Source organism: Drosophila sechellia, chromosome 2L (genome assembly GCF_004382195.2).
Source record: "Drosophila sechellia strain sech25 chromosome 2L, ASM438219v1, whole genome shotgun sequence".
NCBI classification, from domain to species: domain Eukaryota; kingdom Metazoa; phylum Arthropoda; class Insecta; order Diptera; family Drosophilidae; genus Drosophila; species Drosophila sechellia.
Genome location: NC_045949.1, coordinates 17,784,581 through 17,812,334, shown reverse-complemented (window position 1 = coordinate 17,812,334; position 27,754 = coordinate 17,784,581). Strand labels below are relative to the sequence as shown.

The following is a 27,754-nucleotide window of genomic DNA, read 5'->3' as shown; positions in this document are numbered from 1 at the left end:
CAGATAAATCGAAAGGGCTGTTTATTGATTGACAAATCCATTAACATAGAAATGCTTTTCATATCATTCAATGAGATATTTGGCCCTAGCATGTTCATTATTGAAATAAGAGGAGGTCAGCAGATATAAACATCATATCAATATTATTCGTATTGCAATTATTCCATTCCTTAGGGAATTAAAGCTTACCAATACTTCTAGGTCCTTCAAGCTATTGACGAACCTGCCAGTCAAAATTATTGTTTTAAGACATTTCAGCATAGCAACCGACCATTGACCATTGGGTCCGGATTTTCGCAAAGCTCCACTTAACTTTCACAAAAACTTTACGCAAACATGCTTTAAGCCTGGCTGCCCTAAAACAATGGTAATAAATGAATGAACAGAGCACAAGTATTTTGACAAGTGCTCGTTGGCAACCAAATAAAATGTCAAGAAACAGATCAAAGCCACCCGGGCCAAGACAAGCGTGAATATTGCATGGCCCAGCGAAATGTTTTGTTGGCCAGGGATAAACTGGCGTTTGCGAGGGCAGGGTGGACTACTAAGTCCCAGGACCTACAATCCAGATTCCAGGACCAACCACAATGCACTGAGTGCTCAATGGGTGCAGCCGAGCAAATGACAGGCCACAAAACAACAAATGTTACTCATGGCCAAAAAACAGGGCCGAGCCAAGTTTGAAGTTTACGTTGCGACCAACCACAAAACAGCAAAAACATTTTAGCCACACATTTGTTTGAACGCATCTGAGGCAAAGTTACAAAGGACTTTAAATTAGAAAATATTAACAATGCACTTTCTCTACCAGACCAAGTATATAGTTATATCAAGAAATCAATTGTAATCTTGAAGTGAATAGCTGCTTTAAACTATACTGAACAAGGTTCCTTTCTAGAAAGCTTGATATACAAAATCTTTGCAGGGAAACATTGTATCACAAAATGTGTATTCATGACTTTGAGTTCAGACTTGATAAATGATAAATCTTTAAGTCAAATTAAATGTAAAGCCCAAAATTATGATCGTTCCTCTTCGAGTAATTAAATGCGCCCTTGTATCTTTTAATCACTTTACAGACATTATCGATGCCCACAAGAACCAGCAATTGTGCTCCCTGACCGGCGTGGAGGGTGGTCATTCCCTCGGGGGATCCCTGGCCGTACTACGCACCCTGTATGCCATTGGGGTCCGCTATATGACGCTGACCTCAACCTGCCACACCCCCTGGGCGGACTCGAGCTATGCGGACGCGCCGACCTTCAACATGAAGCACGGCGGCCTCACCATTTTCGGCAAGGTAAGTGTGCTGTTACAGCTGATTTAATGCTAATTAGTTGAACGCTCCTTCGTCCTTGTTCCCCGGATCTCGGCCGTGGGTTGCTATCCTTTATGGAGCTTACATGGGGATTTGGTCGCTGATGAGGCGTCCTTTCTGTCCCCGTCGCTTCCCCGCACCAACTTTATTGTTCGAGCTACTGGGGTCAACCGCAGTCAACGCTTTGTTGGCTTAGCCATAAACATGTGCAGTGGGACAATGGGTGGGGAAAAGTACACTGCGCGAAAAGTGTGTCAAAAGAAGATATTTTCAGTTTAATCACTCGCTAAAACTCGTTCATCCGTTAAGAAATAATAGTATAAAATAGTACATCTAAATGAAAGTAAGGAACATTACTCTGATAGATTCCGAAATTTTTTACCAGTGCTTGAAGGGAATCCGTCCAGAACTCTGCAGAGGGTGGTTGTGTACTTAAGTGCCCGTTCTGCGGGGGTTTTGGGTGACTTTGGGGTTCTGGTGGGCAGAAGGGATCTGCCGGCACCTTGTGCCCTCTAATGGCTCAACAGTTCGCAAATTAGGTGCCTACTACAGTTTACAATTGCCAAGCGGCTTTGCTGCGGGATTTCCGTGTGACCCGACCAACCGGATCATATATATTAAATTAGCCCGTGGACTCCTCCTCAGAAGTAATCCGAATCCGATTCCTGTGGCCGGTTTCGGGAATTAATGGGGCCAAAGCAGCGGTGGCTCCTCGAATACTTAAGTCGATCATGGATTTGCACTAAACAGAATCTGAGAGTCGGGGCATCAGTTTCATGGTTAGCTACTAATTGGGAATATGCAAATGGGCAATCTAGATAATCCGCGGAAGTTAAAGGCATTTGAATTGGCACGTACTGTTTTCCTAGTAGCCAATAGAAGAAAACGGAGTTTTTGGAGGTAAAATGAACTTGGCTCATAAGAAAAGAATGCTGCAAGTAGTATTAGACCAACGTTCATCGTAACGCAAAGAAAAACGTGAAACAATTCCTAAATACCACTCTCATAGCATCTGACCTATTTCTTTGTAAATGCATTCAGTTCGATATCCATAAATAAATCCATGCCAATTTAAGCTTGCGATCAAAAGCCATCTGAACTTGAAATTCCATCCACATTTCTGGGCTTTCAATCAACGTGAGGTCATCAAACTTGCTGCCATCGAGCATCAAGGCCAGGTGACAATCAAATTTTAATCAAAATTGGCCTTGCTCAGTTAGTCAGTGCACACAGACAAGTTTGTGTGCAACCCTTGCATTTTTACTTGTGTTTATTTAGATTCTTTTTGCACTCGTGTCGGATTCGCGTGTAATTATTTTAAAATGCGAAATTTTTTTGTCGAGCACCTCGAACCCCGATGATGAGGTTCAAACACGATTACAGCGAAATTGCAATTTGTTGGGGCTTGCTGTTCTTGATGGCTACTCTTGGCGGGCCTCCGCTTCCTCTTTTCCGTGGGCTGGTGCCAAATGCTATTTGCAGTGGATCGTTCGCCGGGACAGACAAAGTGCATGCGGAAATAAAATGTGCAGAAATGTGCACCCAAACACGCCGAGCTCATACGGCTGAGTAAACGAATAACAATGGCAGCGAAAATATCAACAAACCATCACAGCTGGCTGCTTGCGAGCAGGAAATGTAAATTACTGAGGACGGAATATGTTCTCGAATTATTTATGCATAAAAATGATATATTTCGACGTGTTTGCTTTCCATTTTCCAACGACCAGCGCCCTGCCAATTAAATATGGAAAACAAAATGCCAACAAATACCAGCGTCACTTCCTCATTTAACCTGCGGAATTTTCAATTACACATCTCAAAACAATAGTCAGCGAACAAAATACGAAAGTGAAAAGTGAAAAACTTTTTCACGGCGCAGGCGCCAAGAGAATTTCCCAGTGGGAGACGAGAAAAGCGGAACACAGCCAGAATGAGAGGAAAACCTGCTTTGGTGTTGGTAAATGGAAAATTTCAGGCGAAGCTAAGATGAGCAGGCAATGGGAAAATCGAAATTTTCATTCATACTATAAGGTGAATGGCACAGTGATAAGAAATTGATAACCAAAATATTTTTTTTTAATTATGTATAAGTGGATATAAAATATCTTTCACACATCAATTTTTAAAAATATGAGTAAATAGCATGTTTAAGAATCGATGGTACAAAATGAAGATACATAATATATATGGATAAAAACACTTATTTAACTGTTTTAAATCATTTAAAACAAGTCAGAAATGAGGTTGAATCATAAATGGTTTGAATTATTCTATTTTGATACTTAATTTAAGAAGTTACAAGCTAAACTTCACCTTTTGCCTCTAAAAAAAAGTCGGGAAATGGAAAATTATAATACTTTCGATAACGATTAACCCACGGTGGCCACTTAGCGCTGTCCACCCGCGCCATCTAAAAATACCCGCCCCACCGCTGTTGCGCCCATCAAGTGGCGCCAGTCACATGGGCCATGGTAAAAACGCGCTCTCTGGCGAGCATTTTCCCGCTCGGCGGCTCTCTCGCTGGCTTTTCCTCGCTCTGGCCACGAGTTTCCCTCGGCATTTGCGGTAGGAAACGGATAGTTTCGATGCGAATCAGCTCTTTGGGGCGCAGCGGATTCAGTCGCCGAACGATTTTCGCCCCAACAACGAGGAGGCAGCTGCTGAAAATCGACTCGTCGCGTTATTTCTGTGAAGTGAATGGAAAATCGAGGGAACGAGAGGGAGGACGGAAAAGCAGGAAAATACGAATATACACAGAATATACACGAAATTCTTTTTATAACGAACCAAAGCGCGCAACGCAACGCACATAAAGCCACAAAAAGGTGAACAAATTAGCTAACAAATTCGAGTACTAACCCGCCCATGTTTTTTTGGAATGCAATATGTACTAACCCAAAAGAAAAATCGCTGAAAATGCAGAGGCAAGGGAACTAATCGACTACTTCCTCCTCTACACGAATCGAACAAAAATAACAAAACCAACATCGACAACGACGACGACGACACTTTCTGGCATCGTGATTTTGATGATGACAACGCAGCAGCTTGTGGGAAAGCCAGAAGCAGCGGAAAACGAAGAAAAATCACCAGCAGCAGCATCAGCAGCAGGAGCAGGAGCAGATATGACGGCGGCCACGGGTGGTGGGAGTAGTGGGGCGGGGGGTGGTAAGACTGGAAAGCACAGGTCGAGGTCATCTGCCCGCTACGACGATGTGGAAAAGCAGCAGAGGAAAAGCCGAGCCATCGTCTCCATACCGAACACCATCAAACTGAGTATGCTCAATAGCGGACTACTGTCGTTCGAAAGGATAAAGCTCGAGGCCCGCGATGAGAACAACTCTCTGTCGAAGACGATACCCAACGGACCCATCGATATCAGGCATTTTCTCAAGCTCTGCGATCTGCGCAGGAAGTTCCCGGTCCTCTACAAACTAGAGTTCCAAACTGCGGCAAAGGTGGAGAGTAACACCTGTCGGCATGCCTTGAAGAAGAACAACCTGGAGAAGAACCAGAATCCCAAGTGCATTCCCTACGATTACAATCGGGTGGTGCTGGAGAAGGTGGGTGGCCTGCAGGACTCGGATTATGTCAACGCCTCCTATGTGGACAGCCTGCTCAAGCCGAACGCGTACATAGTGACCCAGGGTCCTGTCGAGGAGACGGTCCAGGCCTACTGGCGAATGGTTTGGCAGGAGAACATCAGTGCCATAGTCATGCTGACGAAGACCTTCGACTTCGCCAAGGTAATGTGCCACCAGTACTGGCCACCCAACATGGAGGTTCACGAGCAGTACGGCGATATCTTCATCAATATCGTCAGGGAGGAGCAACTGGCCAATTTCCATATACGAACCTTCAGGCTCTACAAGATGAACGAAAAACAGGAGGTGACCGACGAGAGGTTGATCCTGCAGTTCCACTACACCGAATGGTATTCCCACTCGTGTCCCTTTTCCAATGCCCTGTTGGAGTTCCGGAGGAGAGTCCGCCTGGTCGTGGGCAACATCATCAAGGACGAGGACGACATGAGGGGTCCCATTCTGGTGCACTGCAGCGATGGCGGCGGCAGATCGGGAGTCTATATGTCCATCGATGCCAACCTGGAGCTGGCGGAGGAGGAGGAGTGCTTCAATGTCTTCGGCTACCTCAAGAAGTTAAGGCAATCGCGGAAGGGTCTGGTGGAGAATGTGGAGCAATATAAGTTCATATACGACACCCTGGAGGAGCACATAATTTGCGGCAAAACCTGGTTTCCGGTCTCAGAACTTTCCGATCGCTTGAAGGCCAAGGCCAGGAGGAATTCGGGCACGAAAATGAACGAATATCAGGCGGAGTACGATCAGATCTGCAAGCAAACACCACGATTCACCATAGGCGATTGCGCTGGCGGTCACCGAGCGGATAATCGCGAGAAGAACAGGGATGTCCTGTGCGTACCGCCTGATAACTTCCGGCCCTACCTGACCTCCTTCCAGGGCAATGCCTTTACGGACTACATTAACTCAGTGTTCGTGGACGGGTATACCAAGCCCAGGGAGTACATAGTCACGGAATGGCCCATGAAGCATACGCTGGGTGAGTTCTGGTCCCTGGTCTACGACCAGGAGTGCTCGGCCGTTGTGGTCCTGTGCCAGCCGCCCTCGCAATCGCAGCAGTATCCCTCGTTCTGGCCCAACAAATCGAAGATGGAGAAGTACGGACCGGTGTTCTCCGTGCACTACGTGATGTCCAAGAGCTATACGAACATCAAGCAGTGGGAGTTCAAGATCAACAAGAAGATCGTCTCGCTGACCGAAATGATGGCCGGGGTGAAGGCCCCGACACGAACCGTCCAACTGTTCCAGCTGACCTGCTGGCCCATGGGTCACAAGGTGCCCAGCTCGACGAACTCGCTGGTGTACCTGATGAACATGGTCGAGATCTGGCGGAACAAGGTCGACTACGGGCCTGTGTGCGTTGTCTCGCCCGATGGTCGCAGTCGTGCCGGTGTTTACTGTGCCGCGAATGCGTGCATCGAGCAGGTCATCCAGCACGGCGAGGTCGATGTCTTCCAGGCGGTGAAGACTGTGCGCCGGCATCGTCCTCAGCTAGTCGAGAATATGACCGAGTACAAGTACTGCTACGATCTGGTGCTCCACTACGTCCTCCACTTCCTCAACAAGAAGGAGTGAAGTGGGACGGACGAGGCCATGGAGCGTACTATTTGCAAACTGGTTTGTTGCTACTTTTTTTCTGGAGCTGGTGCTTCAACAATGGTTAACAATGATCCGAAATACTTGTGGTCCACATTTGATGATGCCTGGATTTCTTTTTTATAATTCCGGGCACCGCCTTAAAGCAATAATACTGAGTATTTTTGTTGTCCACAAAAGCCAGAGAAGGAATGAATTTTGTTGTTACGAGCGTCGAAATGTAATTTCACGCCACTGAAGAGATACTTTTTACTTGTTTTTCGAGCATAAAACAATGATACTACTACATAATGTATAAGCTTTTTGATCTGAAATGTATGTGCCATTTGTAACCCTAGTTGTTGTTGTTATAAACAGGACGATACGATATGTGTGATGGGGATTATGAGTATAGATTGAAGTAATGAAATGAAATGATAGGAACAGAGAACTATTACCATTAAAATTTATATTTATATCTGTAGTTATTATTACGTTTACTCTTAAACCTTGCTACCTGGGCAATTGTTGATATATATCTAACTACATATACCTATTATGAATCTATTTATACATAAAAACATATACATATATATATGAATGTTATATACTGTTGTAAATGGGAACTCGCTACGTTTTCCACCACTGTTGACAGAACTTTATTTTTTATTCATGTTAAAGAACAAATATTTATTGAGCCACATAAAGGGGAAACTTCAACGTGAAGTGAACAAACTTTATACACATAGCTTATTTATAAAACACTCAAACAGAAATACATACCCATGTATGTTAATGATTTCGCATCATGATTTTCCTCTATTTTCGCATTTATGCATTCGAAACACAAACCTACCTACATATATTGTTGTAACTCTAATTAACTTATTTTTTACATTGTGTATAAATGTGCGTATGTCCATTTTATTCTTTGTATAAACCAATCTACATGTGTAGACATTAAGCTGACAAATTGTATTGGATTAGGCTAATGAAACGAAACTGAAGCCGAGAAAAATGAAACGAATCGAAATTCAAATGTCTGTGTATTAATTCAAGGTGGTGGTATTTAGACAAATTTTAAGTCAGTTGCATTATATTCACTAGTATTGATACTATATTAGTATCTTAAATTGGCTGAGTCAATGGAAAATTTGTGTGCTCTACATCCATCTGAATGCCCAGATGATCATTCCGCTCCAGATCTTTGCATTCCACTACTGAGTCATAAAGTCGAAATATCAATCAAAATATTCGCCTCTCGCCTCTGGGTCTGAGATCATTGCTTGGCAGAGTGGTTCCAGATGAATTGGCAAATGGATATAAACAATGCATTAAGCGATCCCAGAGGGAGGGCCAAAACAACAATCCACATAAACCTTGACCAGATTACTGTTTAATGCGTGCAAATCAAACAGAGGCGTTGTCCATACAGATACGGCCATTCGATAAGCCACGGAACGCGCTGGATGGAAGGGTGATGAGGTAAGGGGTGAAGGGTGAACGGTGAAGGGATTCGTGTGCGGTTGCTATAAAATCGATAAATGACAACACACTTTGCTTTAGTCGGCAATAAAACCAACGGCAATAATAGTAAAACTTCGTGGCGCGCAATGACATCAGCGGAAAAGCGGAATATCGGAAAAGCGAGAAAAGTGCGCAATATGAAATTGAAAAATTGTGTAAAAATCCAAAGCGAACATTTAAAACCGAAACGAAACTCAACCTGACTCAGAGGCAGAAAGTTTTCCATTTTATTTATACATGTGGCTCTTCTTTATTCCCATCGAATTTTTGGCATTGTTTTCTGCGCTTTAATTGTGGCACTCATGCAGCGCGGCAATTGTTGCCATGGCTGGGGCCAAATTTTATGCCAGACAAATAAACCAATTAGCTTTTGGAAATTTATCTTTACGACCTATTAATACAAAGACCAGCGCGTGGCCAAACAAATTGCAGGGGGCTGCGGGGTGCTAAATTTAGTTTTAGTTAATTAAAAAGTCAGTGGCAATTAATTTGGGGGATCTGCATGGCAATTTATGGGGAGCACATAAAGTTATGAAACTGAATCAAAGTGGATTGGCAAAATTTGAATTTTATGGCAGCGAAGTTGATGAAAACTTCTGGAGGATAACTCTATGTATACTTTGAATATCAAAGCTTAACATATTATTATTTGCTCACATTTTAAAGTTAGGTCATAGTTACAACATGAAATTACAATTAAGTAGTACCAATATGATAATATGCTGCAGAGTTCTATAGATTCGTAAAGGAAACTTATATAAATAGGTAAAGGCTAAATTGTTTTATAACGTAAGCTGGCTTATTGGTTTCTGGGTTTGAGAGACACTTGCAGATATCATATGTACATATGTGCCCAGGTTTATTGATGGGGTTTTCTGGTTGGTCTCCCTTAATCTTGGCCATATTAAATCACAGTTTTAGTGGCATGTGTGTGTTGTTGTCCCAAGCATCCTGAGTTGTTAGCACACATGTTTACAATAAACCCGGCCAGTCAACTTGAGTGCCAACAAACCAAATGGCAGCTGCAAAGTCCAGACATGACAAGAACTCCTGCCTTGCTGTGTGTGTGTGTGTGTGGGTGTCTATGACTGTGTGAGCAGAACAATGGACATTAAGCAAATGCAACACACACACACACGCACACTCGCCGGCTATATACGAGCATATAGCTTTATATTCCCAGTCAAAGTCAGTCACTTAGGCGGCAGGAAGCGACCATTTCAATTTGTCAGTCATCAGCAGGGCCAAGTGCAGTCTCTTTGTGTGCGTTTTGTGCCCGTGCTAGCGCCTGTGTATGGACTCAAACTATTTGTATTGTGCGCCTGTCAAAGTCGTCGTGTTAACATTAATTAAATCTATAGCCTGACATGCACAATACTGATGTGCACTCCCCCCACTCCATCCTTGCGCTGTCCATCGGCCAGTGTACTGAAATTATTGGTTTTGATTCGACATTTTTCATTAACCGGGGAATTCCTGGGCCGCATATTTGTCGCAGCTATTTAAATATTAAAGAGCGCATTACGTAAACAGGCATTTATACGCTATTGTTTCAATTGCAATTTGTCACCGAGCCATTGGAACGCTGAAAAGTATGCTAAGGCCCCGAGGGGCAAAATAATCGCACACAAGTGCGTTATTATTCGCATAATTGTTTCCAATGCGTTCACCCACAAGTGTTGCTTTATTTGTATACATTCAAGTGAAGTGAGCTGATTTGCCCAGAGGGTTTTTCACTTATAAGCTTGTATTGAAAGGTTAAGAAAGTTAAATGGCGGGGGGTCATATAACTATGAGAAGTGAGAATTTAAGTGAGAATGCTACATTATAATATATAATATATAGTATATATAAAATGTTTTCAACGTCTATAAAGTATATTTCTTGTTCCCAATCGATACCCTGTTACTAAAATACAGCGCAGCTGGTTTGAAAATAATTTAAAAAGAGGTTGGGCGTTGGAGAGGAAGCCCCAGTCCAAAAGTAGGAGCACAAAAGGCATGTGTTTTCATTATTTAAATTTAATTCCATGTCACATCAAATTAGTGCCACTCATTTTCACCCCGAGCACGTGGAACGTGTAAAGGCCCACTCCTCCACCCCTTCATCCCCTCCTCGCCATACCAGCCAGCATATGTGAAAGGCCAAAGGCCAACACTTTTTACCTCATTTCCATTACGTGCCCGCCCCGTGGGCTGGCTACTTCCTCGCTTCCCTCACCTTTGGCTGGCGTAAATAAATGGCAGAATGTTTGTGCACTATGCTGCCAACATATTATTATTATTCTTGTTATAAACTCATTTCGTTTCGTTTTGCTGCCATGACGGTCGCATGCGTGACTGAGTGCCAAGAAGTGAGTGCATACAGGTGTGTAATGGGCATCACTGCAATTGCACTCCAGTTGAGGGAAGCTAAACAAACACACGAAGACGGTGCATAATTGAATTAGCAGAACAAGGAGCCCAGAACCATGACGAAAAAACGGTGCAGAATGCCTCAAACAATGGCTAATAATACAACCTGCAATTGCTGCATGGCGGGAGGAGTAACTTACCAACTTTGGGGAATAGACGGCGGAACAAATAAAGTAAATTTTTATACAATATGCCAGACACTTCGCAAAGAATGGCGCCCAATCGGGGGGAAAAATAAAAATATTTTCACAAGGCTACCAGGGAAGTTAGCTTGACAGGCAGGCAGGATAATCAGCAATATTTTCAAGAAAATTGTTAACATTAAAGAATTAATCAATTAATGAATCCACAAAATTGAAATATAAGTTCTATGGCAATCAGTAATTTAAGACATGACAAAACTTCTCTTTAGGCCAGTTCATGACTTCTCATGACTTGCATTTAAAAATCGTGCACAAATAATAATTTTTAAATTCAATGTTTAATTTCACCAATTGAAACCAAATATCGCAATGCTTTCATTATTTTATAATTTATTTCATATTTATTTCGCATTTCTGGTTGAACGCATTGATTGGCGATTTGTAATTTATACATTACATCCAACCAAATAATTGCAAATCAACAAATATAATCAAATATTTATTGATTTGCCTAATGGCATATGCCATATCACCATCAATAATAACAATTGTACCAGCATATGTACAAGGCAACATTTACTAATTACGTAACATTCAAAATGTCGGCAAAGAAGGTGGAGCGCTTCCTTAATTGCTTTCATAAACGGGAGTGTACATTTTAATTATAAACGTATTGTTATGCCTTTTTGTTTGTTTTTGTGAAAGATCAATTGCAATTTTTACACCCGTTACACGTAGAGTAACAGGGATACAAGATTCGTTGAAAGGTATGTAACAGATGGAAGGAAGCGTATATATATTCTTGATCAGGATCAATAGCCGAGTCGATCTGGCCCCGTCCATCCCTCTGTCCGTCCAAATCAAAAACTATTAAAGCTATAAAGTTAAGATTAATATGTCTAAAAGATTGTAGAACTCTCCCGTTTTCAATCCCACTAACTGAGTAAAGAGTATCTTATAGTCGAGGAAATCGACTAAGGCGTACTCTCTTGCTAAATTCTCAAATTGCAATTGAACTAGTAATGTAATTGAGATAATTCGTTTTGCGAAATGCGCTCCTAAACTCTATTGTATAATTACCAAAATCGGCTTAAAAAATGTACGATTATTTAAACTAATTTATTTTAATTTTGGCACAAACATTGTTGCTTAAAACATTATTGTTTTCTTTGATAGTTGTAGTTATGTTTTCCTCACACGCTGCGCTTCAAAATAATTTAATTAAATTTTAAACCATAATTTGATTATTTTACACGTAAAGTTTCAAGTTGTCGGGGCGTTGCAAAAATTGTTAATGACATTTAAGTAGACAAAGGGTTACAGGAGCGGAGTTGGGCACCTTCAGCGCAACTTTTCCATGCTCTGACCCAACTTTTTGCGGCTTAGAGTGCATGTGCGTTGTAGAATGCACAAAAGCGTAATTAAATACATAATGAACAAGAGCCAAACAAAATATAAACAGCGGGCTGAGTTCTGAGACGGGCAGAGTTCGTTGCATGTCAAATGCTACTCATATGGGTGGTCTGTGGAACTATGAACTACGTACATGCCATATATGCCATATAATACCATATAGGACTCGTAAAAAGCTCCACAAAATTTGTTCAGCAACCGAGCGGCGGAAGCTCATTATGAGTGCACAACAAAAGCCGTGGCTGTTCATTTTTGTTTACGCTCTTGTGGAAATGCATATAAAATTAGTATTTCACTACTCAAAATTAACTGCGAAACAAAGGATTCTTTGTTTGGTGTCAGCAGAAGTGTTGACTGCAGTTTGGCTCTTGAGCGTTTAATTAAATGCAATTCGAGCTGTTGCGAGTGCACAGAAAATAATTCGTAAATGTATTGTGCAGAAATTATACATGCAGCATGATTTCAAAATTCAAAACGAATGTAATTCGCATTATCCAGTGCTCAGATGGAAAAATCTGTCTGGCCATTTAGACGCATTTAACACGATTGCTTGAAAATCAAGAGAAAATTATTTTTGAGCTGTGACTCAGCCGAGAAATCTTCAACTATCATACTGCCCACAAATCCCGACCCGTGTGTCAGTTTCTGCTATCCATCATCATCAACCATTTGGCCAGCTGGATGAATATTTGAGCCATGAGGATACCAAGGAGCTGTTGGGTTTCGGTTGGCCTTCTTAATTAAAATTACAACGCCCTGGCCACAAGGCAGCTGCTGTCAGAAGGCGAGTTGTGTGCTAAATTGCCAACATGCCAGTTTCACTTATTGTTATTGCTGCCTGTTGGCTACGGATATTGCAAAACACTTTTCGAGTTTAATTGAAAATTATTGTATTTGTATTTGTGTTTGAGGCCAAAATGCACTGGGCCAGCATCGATTACTAAGCAGTTGGCAGAGCAATCGGTCCCCAGACAGTCGTTGTTTCATGTTAATCAAATCAAAGGTTTCGAGTGCGGACTTCAAGTAATAAGCTGAAATTGTATTAAGTTATGTTTACCCATTGGCATTGAAAATGCTTCATTGTTGCCCCATTATTATTTGTTATCATTGAATGCGGAGAAGGCTATCAGCATATTGAACATACATATAAAGTTCTTCGACTTGCAATTGACGAGTCAAGAACAGGAGGAAATTAAGCCAACATTTTATTAATTTAATCAGGCGTAGAGCGGATGGTGAATTTCGGTCAGGGATATGGTTCATGTCAGACATATCCGAAATACTGTAATGTGGCTTAGAGTATTAGATGTCTGTCAATTTGTGGTCCGTGTATCTTGATTCATTTAATTAACATGATTTCCGCTAGTTTTGTAAGCAAACTAGAATAAATGTGACTGTTTTATAATACTCAGGAAAAGCTAGTTCACCTTTGATGGAAAATACAAACTGCATTAAAGGTTACCACATCAAAAATACAGGAGACGAGTTCCGGAATCGCGCAGCATTCTACCCTTTATACACCTTGATAAAGCGGGTTTTCCACGACCCCCACAACCCGATTTTACTCTAATGGGAATTACGAACCGCGACTAAAACGTCAAAGGTGAAGCAACACAGAGTTTGCGGGAAAAATGTAAATGAAACATGTGGATCAGAGCCAACTGCGAAAAACCAGATGGAATAGCACCACACACTTGGGCTTACAAATACATATGCACACATCTATATGCACGCATACATAAGCAAACACACGTATGCATAAATTTCACGCACAACTGAATTACGATGCGAATGATGACGAGGCTGCCCTGTATGTAATGTAATATGTTCCTCGATGGATGCGGAAATCTGCACAAAAGGAGCGTTCAAAAACAACAGAGAAAGTGGGTGAAAGGCGGGGGGTCAGAGGGCAAAGAGCTGACTACACTGCACAATTCAACAGAGCAATGAATTATAGTATAACTTATAGTATAGAAAATATTATAATTATATAGGTGCATTATTAGCATGCTACAAAACATAATTTCAATAAGAATGCCAAGTTCATTTCCTGTATTGCGCTTTTAACTCGCCATTAATTATTTATTTATTAAAATATATAAGTCAAGTTAACTTAGTTAAGTGCACTGTGGCAATTCTTTATTGTAATGATCTGAAAATTGGGCAGGCTTTCATACTTTGTGCAAAGAAACTGCAACTCCTATTATCATAAGTGTAAAAAATAAAACCCATTGAAATTTCGATTAAATATAAATATCTTGTTCTTAAGTTTCCTATACTTTTCATTTAATTTTTCGAACTGTGTATTTTGAGATTCGGTTGGGTTAGACAGTTAAATAGACAGGGCTGACAGGTTGGTTGGGGCGTGCAAAAATTCAGCAACGCCATCATTAATCTTTATTTGCGTCCCCACCTCAGACTCCCGTCCCCCCTCGAAAACCGGGCGCGTGAATAATTTAGCTACCTAATAATAAATCATTGCAGCCTGTGCATTAGTTGACTGTCTCTTAGCTCTATCTGTGCCCCTCCATCACACCCACGCACCCATACTGACACACACGGCAAGCCGGAAGTGCAGAGTTACATGCTTAAATGCTTATCAAATTTTATGCGTCGTCTCTTTGTGTCTGTATGTGCGTATGTGTGTGTGTGTGTGTGTGTGTGTGTGTGACTCTCGTCCTGTCAGGGACTCTGCTCCTCCACTAATGAGCATTAATTAATTGCCGAGTTGGCAAGGGGGCGGTGCAGGATGTGCCACGCCTACCTTAAAGGTCCGTCTGAGCGGAAAACATTTTTGTGGGCTTTTAGGCACTTTTATTTTGGGAAAAGGTTAAATAAAACTCATATGAAATTTTATCTGACTGCTTTAATTGAGGTGAAATATTGAAATCATCTGAAAAGATAAAAATGAAATTTAACCGTGACGATATATTTTTTTGTAAATGATAGACAATTCATTTCGTTCATTCTACAAGCGCTTTAAATTCATTAAAACAGATTGCTCTAATGGCACGGAACTCATAAATTGCTCCAACCTTTTAATGAAAGCTTAAACACTTAGTTAACTGGAAATTTATGTATACCATATAATTACCTTTCAATGCATATTACGTATACGACACGTGAACGAGAACTCGAAACAACGAACAAGAATTTCATTGAAAGATTCTTTTAAATTATTTTTTAACTTATTGCCATCGCTTTTTATCTTTTTATAAAGAATTCGGGACAATAAAAGCAATTTGCAGAATTTGCAGCATAATTTGATTACCTAAGGAAACAAAAAACTGTGGACCAAGCTGGCAAAAATATTTGGCAAGAGAGAGCTAGGTGAATGGCCATTTTAATTAAACTAGGCACACATCCGAACAGATAAAAGGCAACAAATTATTGCCTCAAAATTCTGGCACTATATAAATTCAGGAATCCAAAATGAATGGAAAGAGTGTGTTGGCGGGGGGGAGGTGAATGCCATAAAACATGGTAAAGCATTTCGGCAACTATATGCAACTTAGTTTGCGGTTTTACGTTGAATGCAATAAAATATTTAAATGCACAATCAATAAACTGTATGTCTACTCCCCAAAGAAATGCGGCTCTGCATTTATTTTTGCCTGGAATGCCATTTCTTGCCCCTTTTTTGCGTTGCTTCAAATTATATTTCGGACAGGGCTCTGCGGTCGACAGCAGTGTCAATGGAAAAATATTTTCAATTTAAAATGTTTCTCGCATCCATCCAACGAAGTGATATCCCTTGTGTCGATTTAATTGTTGTCCAGCGCAGGTATGCTTGATCTTTTGTGACCGATGCAAATTGTTGCATAATCGAGAGCACTTCAATTTCGAATATTCTGCAGTACCCATCACGAAATGTGAGAAATGCCTTGGGGGAGTTTCGCCGGCATGAGCATTTCGCCTCCTAAGGATTTATTGAAATTGTTGGGATGCAAGTTTGGAGAAACAATTTGTAAATTATTCTCAAGTCTGGTTGCACCGAATACTGCCAAATAATCTTCATTTTCGAATAGCTAGGCCCACCCTCTTAAATCGTATTTATATCACAGACACTTTATGTTCCCCGACCTGGAAATTCCCAAGAAGTCAAAGACCAGAAAAGAAGTGGAGTATACCTGGGATTTAAATGCTATTTACACAGCTTTCCACCGGCCAATAACATGCGCTCAAATCTGAGAGAAAAGGATCGCAGTAGTGGAGTAGTGGGAAAGGAAGCCCCACAGGAGGTGCCGAGTCCCGAAATAGTGTTGACCCTTTTACCATTGTCTGGGCACGTATGAAAGGGCTAAAAATGTGACACTCGGGGAATGGGAATAGGAATGGGCAGCATGGGCTTAGGTGTAGTTCTCCATCCCCCGGCCATTCAGTATGCCCATTTCAGACTACTCCCAGCCCAATCCGGCAATTCTGAAGCTGGCTGAGATTCAACTGGAAATTGTGCACACCTGTCGACAGACAAAGATGGCAATAGCACAGTCAGCAGCGAAATACTAGGAGCTTTTTAAAAACTAATTAGCTATTCAAATATACAAATAGCTTTTACTTAGCAAAACAAGTGCGCTAATATTAATAGTATTTATTTAAATAAGTGATTTTTATGTTCCAGCTGTATATAATAATTGATTTATATGTTCTAAAGCTCTAACTCTTTCTAAAAAATATGATTAGAGGATAGGAATAAATAAATGATATACTAAAACAATGGTTAATATTTAGGGAAGTGGAAAGGAGAACCTCTAGTTTTCCGACCCCACTTGCAGATGGGCTATGGGAATTGTCGGGCGGGCGAGTGGCATATCTTGTGCCACCCCCTCGACAATTCCCGGTTGTGGCTCAGGCAACGTTATTACCTTGACACATGTGTAACGGCTTTGTCTTTTTTCCGTTCTTTGGCCAACCTTTTTTCTTCCTGAATTCAACTGTAACAACAACTGCAAAAGCGGCTTTTGTTTGGCCCCTCGACAGGCTGAGCAACCTTTAACCCCTCGCCAGGCAGCCCACACCCTTTGACCCCCTCGTTGTTAACACTGCGATGGGCCCAGCAGCGTGTTGCTAATGCATGTTGAGTCGAGCTTAAGACACAATTTCAGTCTGCTGGAGGAGATTTGTGCACCCCCTTTGATGTGAGCCCAAAAAGGGCGGCCTAGAGCAGCCGAAATCCATTTAGCAATTTCCTCATTTTCAATCAGCTGTGCGGGGAATCCCCGATTGGGGTGCAGGCAATCTCTTTCGGGTCGAAATGATTAAGTATGCTACAAGGTATACCCTGGAGATGGCAGAGGTGTGAAAATTTCGCTTGAGAAAATATGAGCGAAAAACTTGTAGTATTCAAGACTACTGTGAGTATTCATCAATATTTTTGATTACACAGAACCAAAGTCAGTGGAAAATGTCTTCAGTTAGATAATCGAATGAAATTATAACAAAAGGCCTTTCAAATCGAGATCGATTACTTCTACATGGCTAAATATTCGTGTCAATTTGTTTAACATTATTTTTGTCACGTTTCCAGTTCGATAATCGCTCAAATAAATCACATTTGGCTGTCATTAAAGTTTAAGTTCCTAATCCGTTCCGAGCTCTAGCAGAAATAGCAGAGAAGGTATAAAACGAATCGACTTTATATTCGCCCTTATAGGGAATAGCAACGGAAAATTGATGAAATTGATTTCCACATTGGCAATTTTCTGAGCGGACTCACGTTTGCACCTGACAACTGCAACCGGCTGACCTCTCAACTCCCGACCTCCCCAAGTAAATGCTCTAGCCAAACATTTTGTCATCCATCTTGGGCCAAGATCCCAAACAGCCACGTCGCTGTCTATTAGTTTCCACAGATTCCCGCCCGCTTCCTCCAGCCTGATTCTGCTAGCAGTTTTCCCTGCGGGTTCAGACGTCGCCATCAACAGGAGCATCCATTTCCCAGTATCTTGGCCAACTGCAGCTCCTGGATTTTTTTCCGCTGCAGCACGTTTAGCGAGTTGTTTTTTGCTCGATTTTTGCTCGCTTGCAACAAATTGTGTGCTCTGCATTGGGATCAGGGGTGGAGAAAGGTGGCTATTCACTAACGACACTTTATAAAATATTCAACCCGCCTGCCAGACTCTGGAGCTGCTCGTTGAATGTGTTGCCGCTGTCTTGGCAGCTAAAAGTTTTTAATGAATTTTTTAGCAAGCTAATCGAAGTCAATGTTAGTTGAAAAATGCATTAACTAACGTGGCACGTATGCTCAACGCGTCGTATGCGCAATGTCGCCAGCCGAATGTTGACATATCCGTAACAGAATAAAGACAGTGTTTTCCCATTCTTTTTTTATTTCTGCGCGAGGAGTCTGAGCTGCCACTTTTGACTTTTTAATGCCAGCGCTCGCAGAAGGTCAGACAGTCGGAAAAGTGGGAGGTGGAAAAGCTAACCAGGCGCATCAAGAGTTTTCTTTTTTGGCCGTGCAGAGAAGAGGATATAACATGCTTATCAAATTTGCATTGCAAATTTGGAATTTTCTGCTTGCTGGATATGTGTGGAAAAAGGGCTAAAATGAAGGGCTCCGTTAAAGGGCAGAGTTGGCCGAATAATAAGATAAATATTTTATTGGAAGTGCTACTCGACTGCATTGCAATACTTTTATGCTGGCTTTTATTCGCTGGTATTCAAATTAATTTCTTTCGGAGGAATCGAGAGCTTAAGTAGTTTTTCACGTTTTTATATCAACTTTAGAAAGCTTTATGCTGACTAACCAAGACTGTGTGCCATTTAACAAAAAGAAGTAACTTTCAATCGGCATTAATTTCAAGTACGCAAATTAAAGCTTCAGCTGAAAGGGAAAACTCATTTGAAAACTCAGCTGAACTTGTAATTAACTTTCTCTGCCTGGGCTGGGATCTTGTGGCATTACCAAAATATTTATCCAATTAATTTCTACCTTGGTTGCCAAGCAATTTATTGCAACAATTTCATTACGCTGTTCGCATATTTTCACTAGCTTGGTGTTTGCTTTGCCTCATCGCATCTCCCGTATCTCATTTTCCGTGCTTATCTCAGTCGGATTCCTAGTGCTCTTCTCGGCGCATCTGCTATGTGCACCTTGTGCCCCCGGGCTGTTTTTCCAGTTGCAGTTTTCCCCAGCACTTTCCACGCTCTTTGATTGCTCCACATCACCTTCATCCCCACTCGCCGTCTCCCAAGTAAGCGCCTCAATTATGGACTCAGACAGTGAGATAGACAGCCAGACCGGGAAATGTGAACAAAACGCAACTGACGAAGGACGAGAGCATTTCCGTGCTCTTTCGGGCGTGCTGAAACTCGTGAAAAGCAGGAAAAATGTGCGGTAGGGAGTTTTCCAGAAGAGCTCATAAGTAGGGATAGGGATCTTGGTGTCCCGAAGCAAACCTAGCTGTATGACCTGCAATTGAGCTTTGGGTAAATAGTGTGCTTCGCTGCAGTTTGGCGTTTGATTGCTAATCATTGGCAATACTCCTGCGGGGATTGAAGGATTAAAAGAGTGAGTAATAGGGAGTTGGTAGTAAGGATTAAACGTTCTATGTTTGAAAAATCTTCATTGATATATTTATTATTCTTTTTTTTAACCATTTTATGCCACAAATATATGGCCTTGCTAACGATATATAAAACATGTAAACAAAAAATTTACTTAATGACATTGTTTCTCTCTTTTAAATTTTGCAAATAACAAGTTTTGTGTCAGCAAAATGTTGTTTGGCATTTTTCAAAATTATTAGCCAAAATAATGAGACCCGCCACATCCAGAGGGCTTGACTTTCCCACTCCGTCCGAGATTCAGCCGTTCCCCTCGCCCCACTCGATTCGCAGGACCTCTGACAACCACATCCAGCAATGACCTAATAAATCCGTTTTATGTCTTGGTCCTGGCGCCTCCTTCATTCGACGACTCCAATCGGCTGGACGGAAATGCCAGCGGCGTCTGTTTGTGGTAACCCCTCAGTCGGGGGCTCCTTTTGCCATCCTCATTTCCATACACACGGAAAATTGCATAGTATATTTTTGTTTAGCCAGAAACTACCCCGAATTCAGTTACATACAGATAACAAGAAATCTGAAAAATCGAAGATTTTAATACATCAATACATTGAAGTCTTTTCAAGTTGTTTAAAGTTCGAATTCCCAGTGTACTTTGTGCCATTTCAATTCATATTCAAATTCAAATTGTAGGCGTGGCCGCGCCATTTATTGTCTGCGCCATTAGCTGCACTAATGATCCATTCAGCGGGATCCAAATCAGTGTGAAGGGGGCAGTGGATGCTCGCTGGGGGAAAAGGAAAATGCGAAAGGGAAAAGAGGAAAACCCTAAGGCGGCCATATTTAAATAAGAGCCGGGATGCGGACTCCCCCACACAAACATGGCCATGTAAATCCTTACGCAGACAGACACATCGGCATTGTCAATATGCTTAATGGATTTTCAAATATTTAAACAACCCCGTAACCCAAGACGATGGCGGTTTTCCCCAAGCCGACAGCCCATTTTCCCGGCTTCCCGTTGGTCCTGAATGCATTTGCACATATTTACGCACTCAAACTTATAAATCAAACGTTATGGGCCCGGGCTAATGGAATTACAAATTGGCATTTTCTTCTATTTGCCATGCATAAGCGATAATTGATAATTGATAACTGGGTCAGGAAAAGCTGCATCTTGGCGATGAAAGGGAAAACACACAAAAGTGGAGTATTGAAATTGTAAAATTTTCGAATAAATTATCTTTCTTTAGCCGCAACAATGCTTAGATCTAAATTGATAAACTTGCACAGTTGTAAAAAAAAAATAGACCATTAATAGTTTGGAAAGCTATTAAAATATGGGAAAATTATTTTTAAAAAATCGTAAGTTTTCCTTGCCCAAATTTTCCCTCTGCCAAATGCATAGCACGAACGCAAACACTTGCAGCTCAGTTTATTCATACAAGTAATGTGGTTATGCATTTATTTTATTTCAATTTAAAGTTTTAATGAGTTTTTGCATTGTACCCTAATGCTCCTGTGAAAAGGGCCAACAACTTGCTGGGATTTATTTCGTGTCGAGTTTATTTATTTACTCTTCCGAGCGATTATTGCAAACAGCGTTTTTCCGCACCTCTCGCATGTGCAGATTTTGCGCTGTTGTTTCCCAGATTTAGCGAAAATTTTAAATTAATTTGAAAATAAATTCAATTTAAACGCGACTTGCTGGTTGTTGTTCTGCAGTTGGTAAATCTTCATGCAATGCGAAATGCAATTTCTGTGTTTGGCCTTGCTTAGCGAAAATCACAAATTGCATATTAAATATTTTTCGGTAACAAATTCCATATCGATGCGAACAATTTCAGTTTAATTGACGGCGGGTCAGAATACAGAATACAGCTGTCCAAAAAAGTGGAATTTCACAAAAGCTTCGGGGCTAATCTATACAAAATTATTAAAATCATAAAAGCCATTGATACAAAATTAATAACAATCGAAGCGATTTTTCCACTCGTGTCAAACTGTCAGGAATTCCGTATTGTTGGCCAAACATATACAAATACCAACCAGTAAAAAGAACTACTGAAATTCTGCTGACATTAATGAGTAAATGTGAAAAGTATCCATAGAAATTGAGCGACAGAAAAATGCCAGCCTGTCATTGTTAAATATTGTCCACCCAAAGCATTGTTGGCTGCGAGGCTTTCTTCGAATGTCCTTCTCGCAGGACACACAGGCCGCCGGCTAAAATGTGTCAAAGTAAAAGCACGAGTCGAGACATTGCGCATACTTATTTGCACACACAATTATTAAAATTTCCTTTTGCCGTGGGAGAATTAAGTTTGGCAAGGAATTTTGGAATATTTGTTTACTTTGATTATTTGCCGGAAATAAACCGAAAACCGGCAATTAAAAATGCAATTAAATGCGACTGACCAGCATCGAATGGAGAATCGTCGCCATAAACCGGAGAGAAAAACATATTCCAATTGAATTTATTGTAATTATGTATATTTTATAACTGCACAATGATTGTTCGTGCTCGGGTTTCATGCAAATAAGCCGCATAAATATCAATAAATATGTGCTTATATACAGTAGTAAATATTGCCTGACAAATTATTTATTTCCGCCTGGCTTGCCAAGTAATTAATCACCAAATAATTTCGTAGTTTTAATTTACTACACACACTGACAGACAGACAAGTGCATAAAACCAATTTGTGCCTATGCACCCCTAATTAAGATTTAATGCCATACTGGCACTCAAAATCGAATCCTGCCACGCCCCTCCGCCCTTTTCCGTGTGCCATTTTGTGTGCGTAATTAAGCGACAATAAGCATTTAATACACATTTTCTCGTACGCACACAATTGCAATTAGTTCCGTCGCGAGCTTGCGTGTGTGTGTGCTCTCCTTCGCCCTTAATGCCACGCCCTTTAAGTACACACCCCACCCAATTGCACACACACACACAAACAAGCAGCAAACAACAACAAATTGTTGGCTAATTTGAGAGGCACCGAAATGCCGCCGCCTCCAATTGACATGGCTATATGGTTGTTATATAAATATATATTCACGTGCCTGTGTGGGTGAGTGTATATATACTTATCGGCATGCCTATATGTCGGCTATATGTGCCAGCAATTAAAAATTATCTGCGGACCGGAATCGCACATAAAATACACTGCAAATTGGCCAGCAAATAAAGGATACAAATTACGCGAACAAACACTCAAGATAACTCGAATGCTAACTCTAATCAGTTCCATAAATATTGGAAAAGAAATTACACGGTTAATTTAAAATTTAAGATATTGTACTATTTGTAATTGAAACTAACTATTTAACAAATGCTCCATTTTGTTTTTGCTGTTTTCTTCTGAATATGGATATATCTAAGAATCTATAGCCAGATAAGGATTCATTTGGCGTAATTCTTCCTCCATTGAAATGTTTAATTACAGTTCCTTAATTTAACGGCCAACAGTGTAATAAATTTTGCCCACATAACTGGTGACCTCCTTGGGGCTAATAGTGCGGGGGGTGGGGCAGCTTGCATCAGATTAGTAATTATGTAAGCCCACAGACACACACGACCACGGATTCGTCCAATGAATCCCCATAAATCCGCGCATAAATACAAATTACACTGCCAGCCACCAATATCAGTTTACTTAGGGCGATAGCGGTTTAGGGGTTAGGGGTCAGGGGTCAACTGGCACTCAAAGGTTAAATGAAAGCCCATGCATAATGAAAACGGCTTCCAGATGTCCTCTGGCCCGCTGGTCATTACTTATGTTTTATGACATGCGACTTAGGTTTTATGCCCTCGGCATTTCGCTCTTGCGGAAATCCCCCATAAGTAAACTACAATGGACGGAGCAGCGACTTAGCAGCTTCTTAGCACTAATCACTAACTAACCACGAATGCACACCTCTGACTAATCCACTCACGCGAATCCCTTCGCCTTTCAGACAATCATCCGCGAAATGAATCGACTGGGAATGATGGTCGACCTGTCCCACGTCTCCAAGGGCACGATGAGGGACGCCCTGGAGGTGAGCGAGGCACCTGTGATATTCTCGCACTCCTCCGCCTACGAGCTGTGCAACACGAGCCGAAACGTCCAGGACGACATCCTGCAGGCGCTGGCCAAGAACGGCGGACTGGTCATGGTCAACTTCTACTCGAAGTTCCTCTCCTGCAGTGACAACTCAACCGTGCACGATGCAGTCGGTAAGTGCTCCCTTTTAAAAGGATACTTTTATAATTTGTATCTTGTGAGATAGTTTATCATTAGTTATTTGGAATATGAATAAAGTATCACTCCATCTGTTTCTAACTTTTATTTCGGGGAGTATAGAAACAATCTCTAATCACCTTTATATCATAGACACCTTTTCAGAAGCTTTTTAGTCACCATAAATATTTAAATAAATCTATCGTAAACGTGACATGGCTGTCTGTGAAAAAATTAACAAGGGTTGTACTATAACTTATATACCTTGTTAGATGCCTTCGAGGGAACTTTGCCCCATCCGAAATCAATCAAAGCCAGTGACTTGGCCGCGGTTGCTCTTTGTTGCGCTGAATCCTGATTGCCAGGCTATTGTTTCAGTTAGTTCATTATTACCTTTTCTCTTCTTTTCACTCCCTTCATCCTGTCCCTATTCTGATTTTTGTGGCATTGCTTTTGACGAGCCATCAAAATGGGTCTCGTAATCACTTCCTTGACTCGATGTCTTCTTTTGAACCCCCGCAGATTTCCCGCCACTTTTTTGGCTACACAAGTAAAAATTATCAGTACGAAGATTAGATTATGTTGTTTTTCAATTTTAAATTGATTAAATGATTTTCTCATTATATATTAATACATTGCAAATGAACAAGATATACTACATATTGTAAATTTCATATTAATATTATTGGTAATAAAAAGCAATTTTCCAAGTGTTTGTCCTGCAATAAGCTCCTCTAATGCCTACTTCTTTCCATTTCTTTGTTTTTGGGTCGACTTGGACACATTTCAAATTTGCGAAAATTTTAATAACGCTGACTTATGACGGCCATACAACAACAATGGCGTCCGACCCGCAACAATGGCCCTTAATGAACTTGACGACGAATGGCAACCCTGCCACCGGATATCCTTCCGCTGACCAACACACTTTCGACACACACAGCGCATATTAATCACATTAAGCGAGTCGCAGGCATCGATCACGTTGGACTGGGCGCCGGCTACGACGGCATTAATTAGTAAGTAAAAGTCATTTATTTCACTTAAATTCGCATTCCTCCGCTCGTCCTCGCCGTAGTCAATATATACATATAAAGCCTGTTTTCCAGGTGGTTTCCCCTCCTTTGCCTGCCAATCTACCTACTGTTTTTTAAGTTATTAATTGATTATATTTAAGGCCGAGGACTTAAAATTGGCATATTGCCAGAGCACGATGGGTGCGGATAGATCGTTATTATTTTACCGCTCATTACGGGCACTTTTCCACCGTGTTCCTTTTGTTCTCTCATGTTTTTCGCAAACAACTTGTGCAATCTGTTTACCGAGATTTTCAAGTTAATTTAATGAGCTCTCAACTTGCATCCAGGTGGCCACTAATAAAGGATTATCAGCCATCGTAAGCGGATTGGGATCTTATGGTAGTCGTTAGAGTATTAAATGGGTGACATTACTTCGACGATAAATTCGGGAAAACACTGCAACGACGGCATGCGCCGGAAAACTATGTAACAAAATGTTTAAGTACCGAAAATCCAGCTAAATTCCATTTGCGAAATCTGGTATTTAAATGAGCTCGCAGCCTAAAGGTGCCAGTAAATCACTAGCCAATCAGAATTTGTCCAAAAGTATTTAAAGCCTGTCCCCATTAGCAGGAGCGAAATGTTCATTACCTCGATGAGCCGACCAGTGGCAGAATGTCCTTTTTCCCCGAACTCAGCGTCATGGCCATCATCAAGCTCATTCATCTTCATTATCGTTGTAATTATTCCCGTGATGCTGCGGAGAATGCATTTGCATAGATTTCCATTTCATTGCATCGTGGACACAATGCGAAAACAAACAAAATGTTGAGGATGAAATTTTGATAAACCTACCTGTTCGTTCAGTCTCATCTCGCTGGGCTGTTTTTGCATTTAATATTTTGAGGACATGGCCAAATATGAGCATATGTATGTGCAAAATTCCCATGCAAAAATAACAACAAGGACGACATAAAAATGTCAATGTAAATCAATTTCCACCGAAATGAACTTCATTTTGTTTTGGTCTTTCGGGGCAGCAGCGCAACCACATAAATGTTTTTGAGGTATTTCGGGGCCCAATGAAAACAAGAAAACTGAAATTGGTGTATATGAATATTTATGGGGCAATTGCCGGGGACCGAAATACGAAACAAACATGAGCATGGCACAATAAATAATCTAAAATTCTATGAAATTACCAAATGTCAAATGGCCTTGTTACCGGTTCGTGTCAAACCGCATGGCTGATATCCTGGGCTGATATTCAGCAAATAACGCGAGTTTCCCTTTAAAGGCTCATTGTCCCCTATGACACCTTCCCATTTTTTGAGGTTGAGGTTAATCTATTCAATTAAATTGTCATTACTTGTGCCGACAATTTTATCGAAATGAATTGAAATGAATTTTAAGTTTTGGCCATCAAAAGCCGCAAATAAGTGCTATTAATTTGGCAACACAAACGCACACACTCGAAAACCATTCTGCCCACACTCGCATGGAGGAATTGAAAATGGCAAAAGCCAATCTAGGAGAAAAGGACATTAATTGTTTTTCAACCGAAGTCGATTTGGCAAATTTTTTGAAAATCCTTAAATTGTTTTATATTGACTCGGCAGGGTGGCTCGAGTGTTTAATTTGTTATAAAGTGCTTTTATAATATTACATATTTGGCAGTCCATTTAATTGAGAATGATTGTTTTAATAAGTATAAATAAATTGGATTGATGGTGCTTCACCCTGTTTAATTTATCCTTACTGGTATTTTTGCTGTTTGTGTCATTGAAACCGTGTTTGGCCTAAATGCCTGCATAGAAAACTAAATTATTATTTATTTGTACAAATGTCTGTTCATAAAATATGATTACCGAGCACTTGAGTGTTCGGGCTGCAAAATGTATATTTATTATTTATTTTCCTTTGTGTGCCATCCATTATTTATTTGTTTTCCTCTGTAGCTTGACCCAATGCGACTTTATTACGCCCAGAGTTTGTTTGCCGTGGGCTTTGCCCTGGACAGCTTAGCAAATTTATTTTGTATGTAGTGCACGAAAATTAACAATTAAATTAGTGCGTAGAAATTTTTTGAAATATGTGTTATGCGGAATTTTATTATTTCCAAAATGTATAGCTCGTGTTCCGACAAAAGAGCTAATGCATTGAGATACCAACTTCTAATTTTAGTACGCCCAAAGGACTGGAGGATGTGTCTTCATATCCGACTCTATTTGCCGAACTCCTTGGCGGCGGTTGGACAATTGACGAGCTGACGAAGCTGGCCGGCGGCAATTTCCTCAGGGTCATGCAGCAGGTGGAAAAGCTGAGGGATGACAAAAAGGCAGCGGGCGTGAAACCCTTCGAGGATCACCCGAACTTCCGCACGGACGACCCGTACAACTGTACGTCCAGCTAATTGAGCAGCGGACCCAAACACACCGAGGTTGTACCGGAAATGCCGGGGAAGCCCCCAAAATCGTAGGAGAAATCGATTGAACTGCTGCTTCAGATGTATAGTGGATAGACCTATGTAGCAAATTGAAAAGAACGTAAATTTAACTAATGATATAGATACCTACGATTCGTATAAGCTTTAAATACATATTTTTAAGATACGTAAACATTTTAATGCCTGATTATTTGGCTTGGGAAGTAACTTCCTCGATCTTTCCCCCTGGTAATCGAATCGAATTCCTTTTCATTTTGTGACAATCTACAGACTGCCAAGGAAGAACACACCTACTTATAAATTGCACCAGAGACCCACACAAAATTAACGTAACACTAAGTTATTTCCTACCTCGAATCCATATAGAAACCAGACTTTGTTAGCTACTCTCCAACTGGACCAACAAACACTCCACTTCTCTTCTGTGAACTTTCAATTATTCCACTGATTTACATGAGAACTACATATCAAGCATGTATTAAGCTAAGATATTTAATTAACGAAGTATTTGATTTAGCATTAAATCCAATGCGAATACTTATGAGTGGGAAAGCATACA

At 41.0% G+C, this 27,754-nt stretch overlaps 2 protein-coding genes across 3 annotated transcripts in view; both read left to right on the top strand.

Moving 5' to 3' along the window:
* Positions 1-27,367, top strand: part of LOC6614535 — a 115,271-nt gene extending 87,904 nt beyond the window's left edge. The window contains exons 12-15 of the mRNA XM_002038930.2: positions 1,080-1,300; positions 23,465-23,726; positions 24,674-24,749; positions 26,934-27,367. Coding sequence (XP_002038966.2) covers positions 1,080-1,300; positions 23,465-23,726; positions 24,674-24,749; positions 26,934-27,162 — 788 coding nt within the window. The 3' untranslated portion in view covers positions 27,163-27,367. The remainder of the gene's footprint in view (positions 1-1,079; positions 1,301-23,464; positions 23,727-24,673; positions 24,750-26,933) is intronic.
* On the top strand, positions 3,935-7,534 carry LOC116800965 (receptor-type tyrosine-protein phosphatase kappa). 2 transcript variants are annotated; one of them, XM_032717916.1, is made up of 2 exons: positions 3,935-4,146; positions 4,369-7,534. In XM_032717916.1, the coding sequence occupies exon 2, from the start codon at positions 4,447-4,449 to the stop codon at positions 6,493-6,495; it is 2,049 nt and encodes a 682-aa protein (XP_032573807.1). In that variant the 5' UTR covers positions 3,935-4,146; positions 4,369-4,446; the 3' UTR covers positions 6,496-7,534. The 2 variants fall into 2 exon arrangements, with proteins under 2 accessions (XP_032573807.1, XP_032573805.1); XM_032717914.1 differs by having other exon boundaries at positions 4,366-7,534.
* Positions 27,368-27,754: the final 387 nt, after the last annotated feature.

Excerpts from the sequence above, each read along its gene's own strand:
- LOC116800965 (XM_032717916.1), top strand. The coding sequence starts at position 4,447 with ATGACGGCGGCCACGGGTGGTGGGAGTAGTGGGGCGGGGGGTGGTAAG.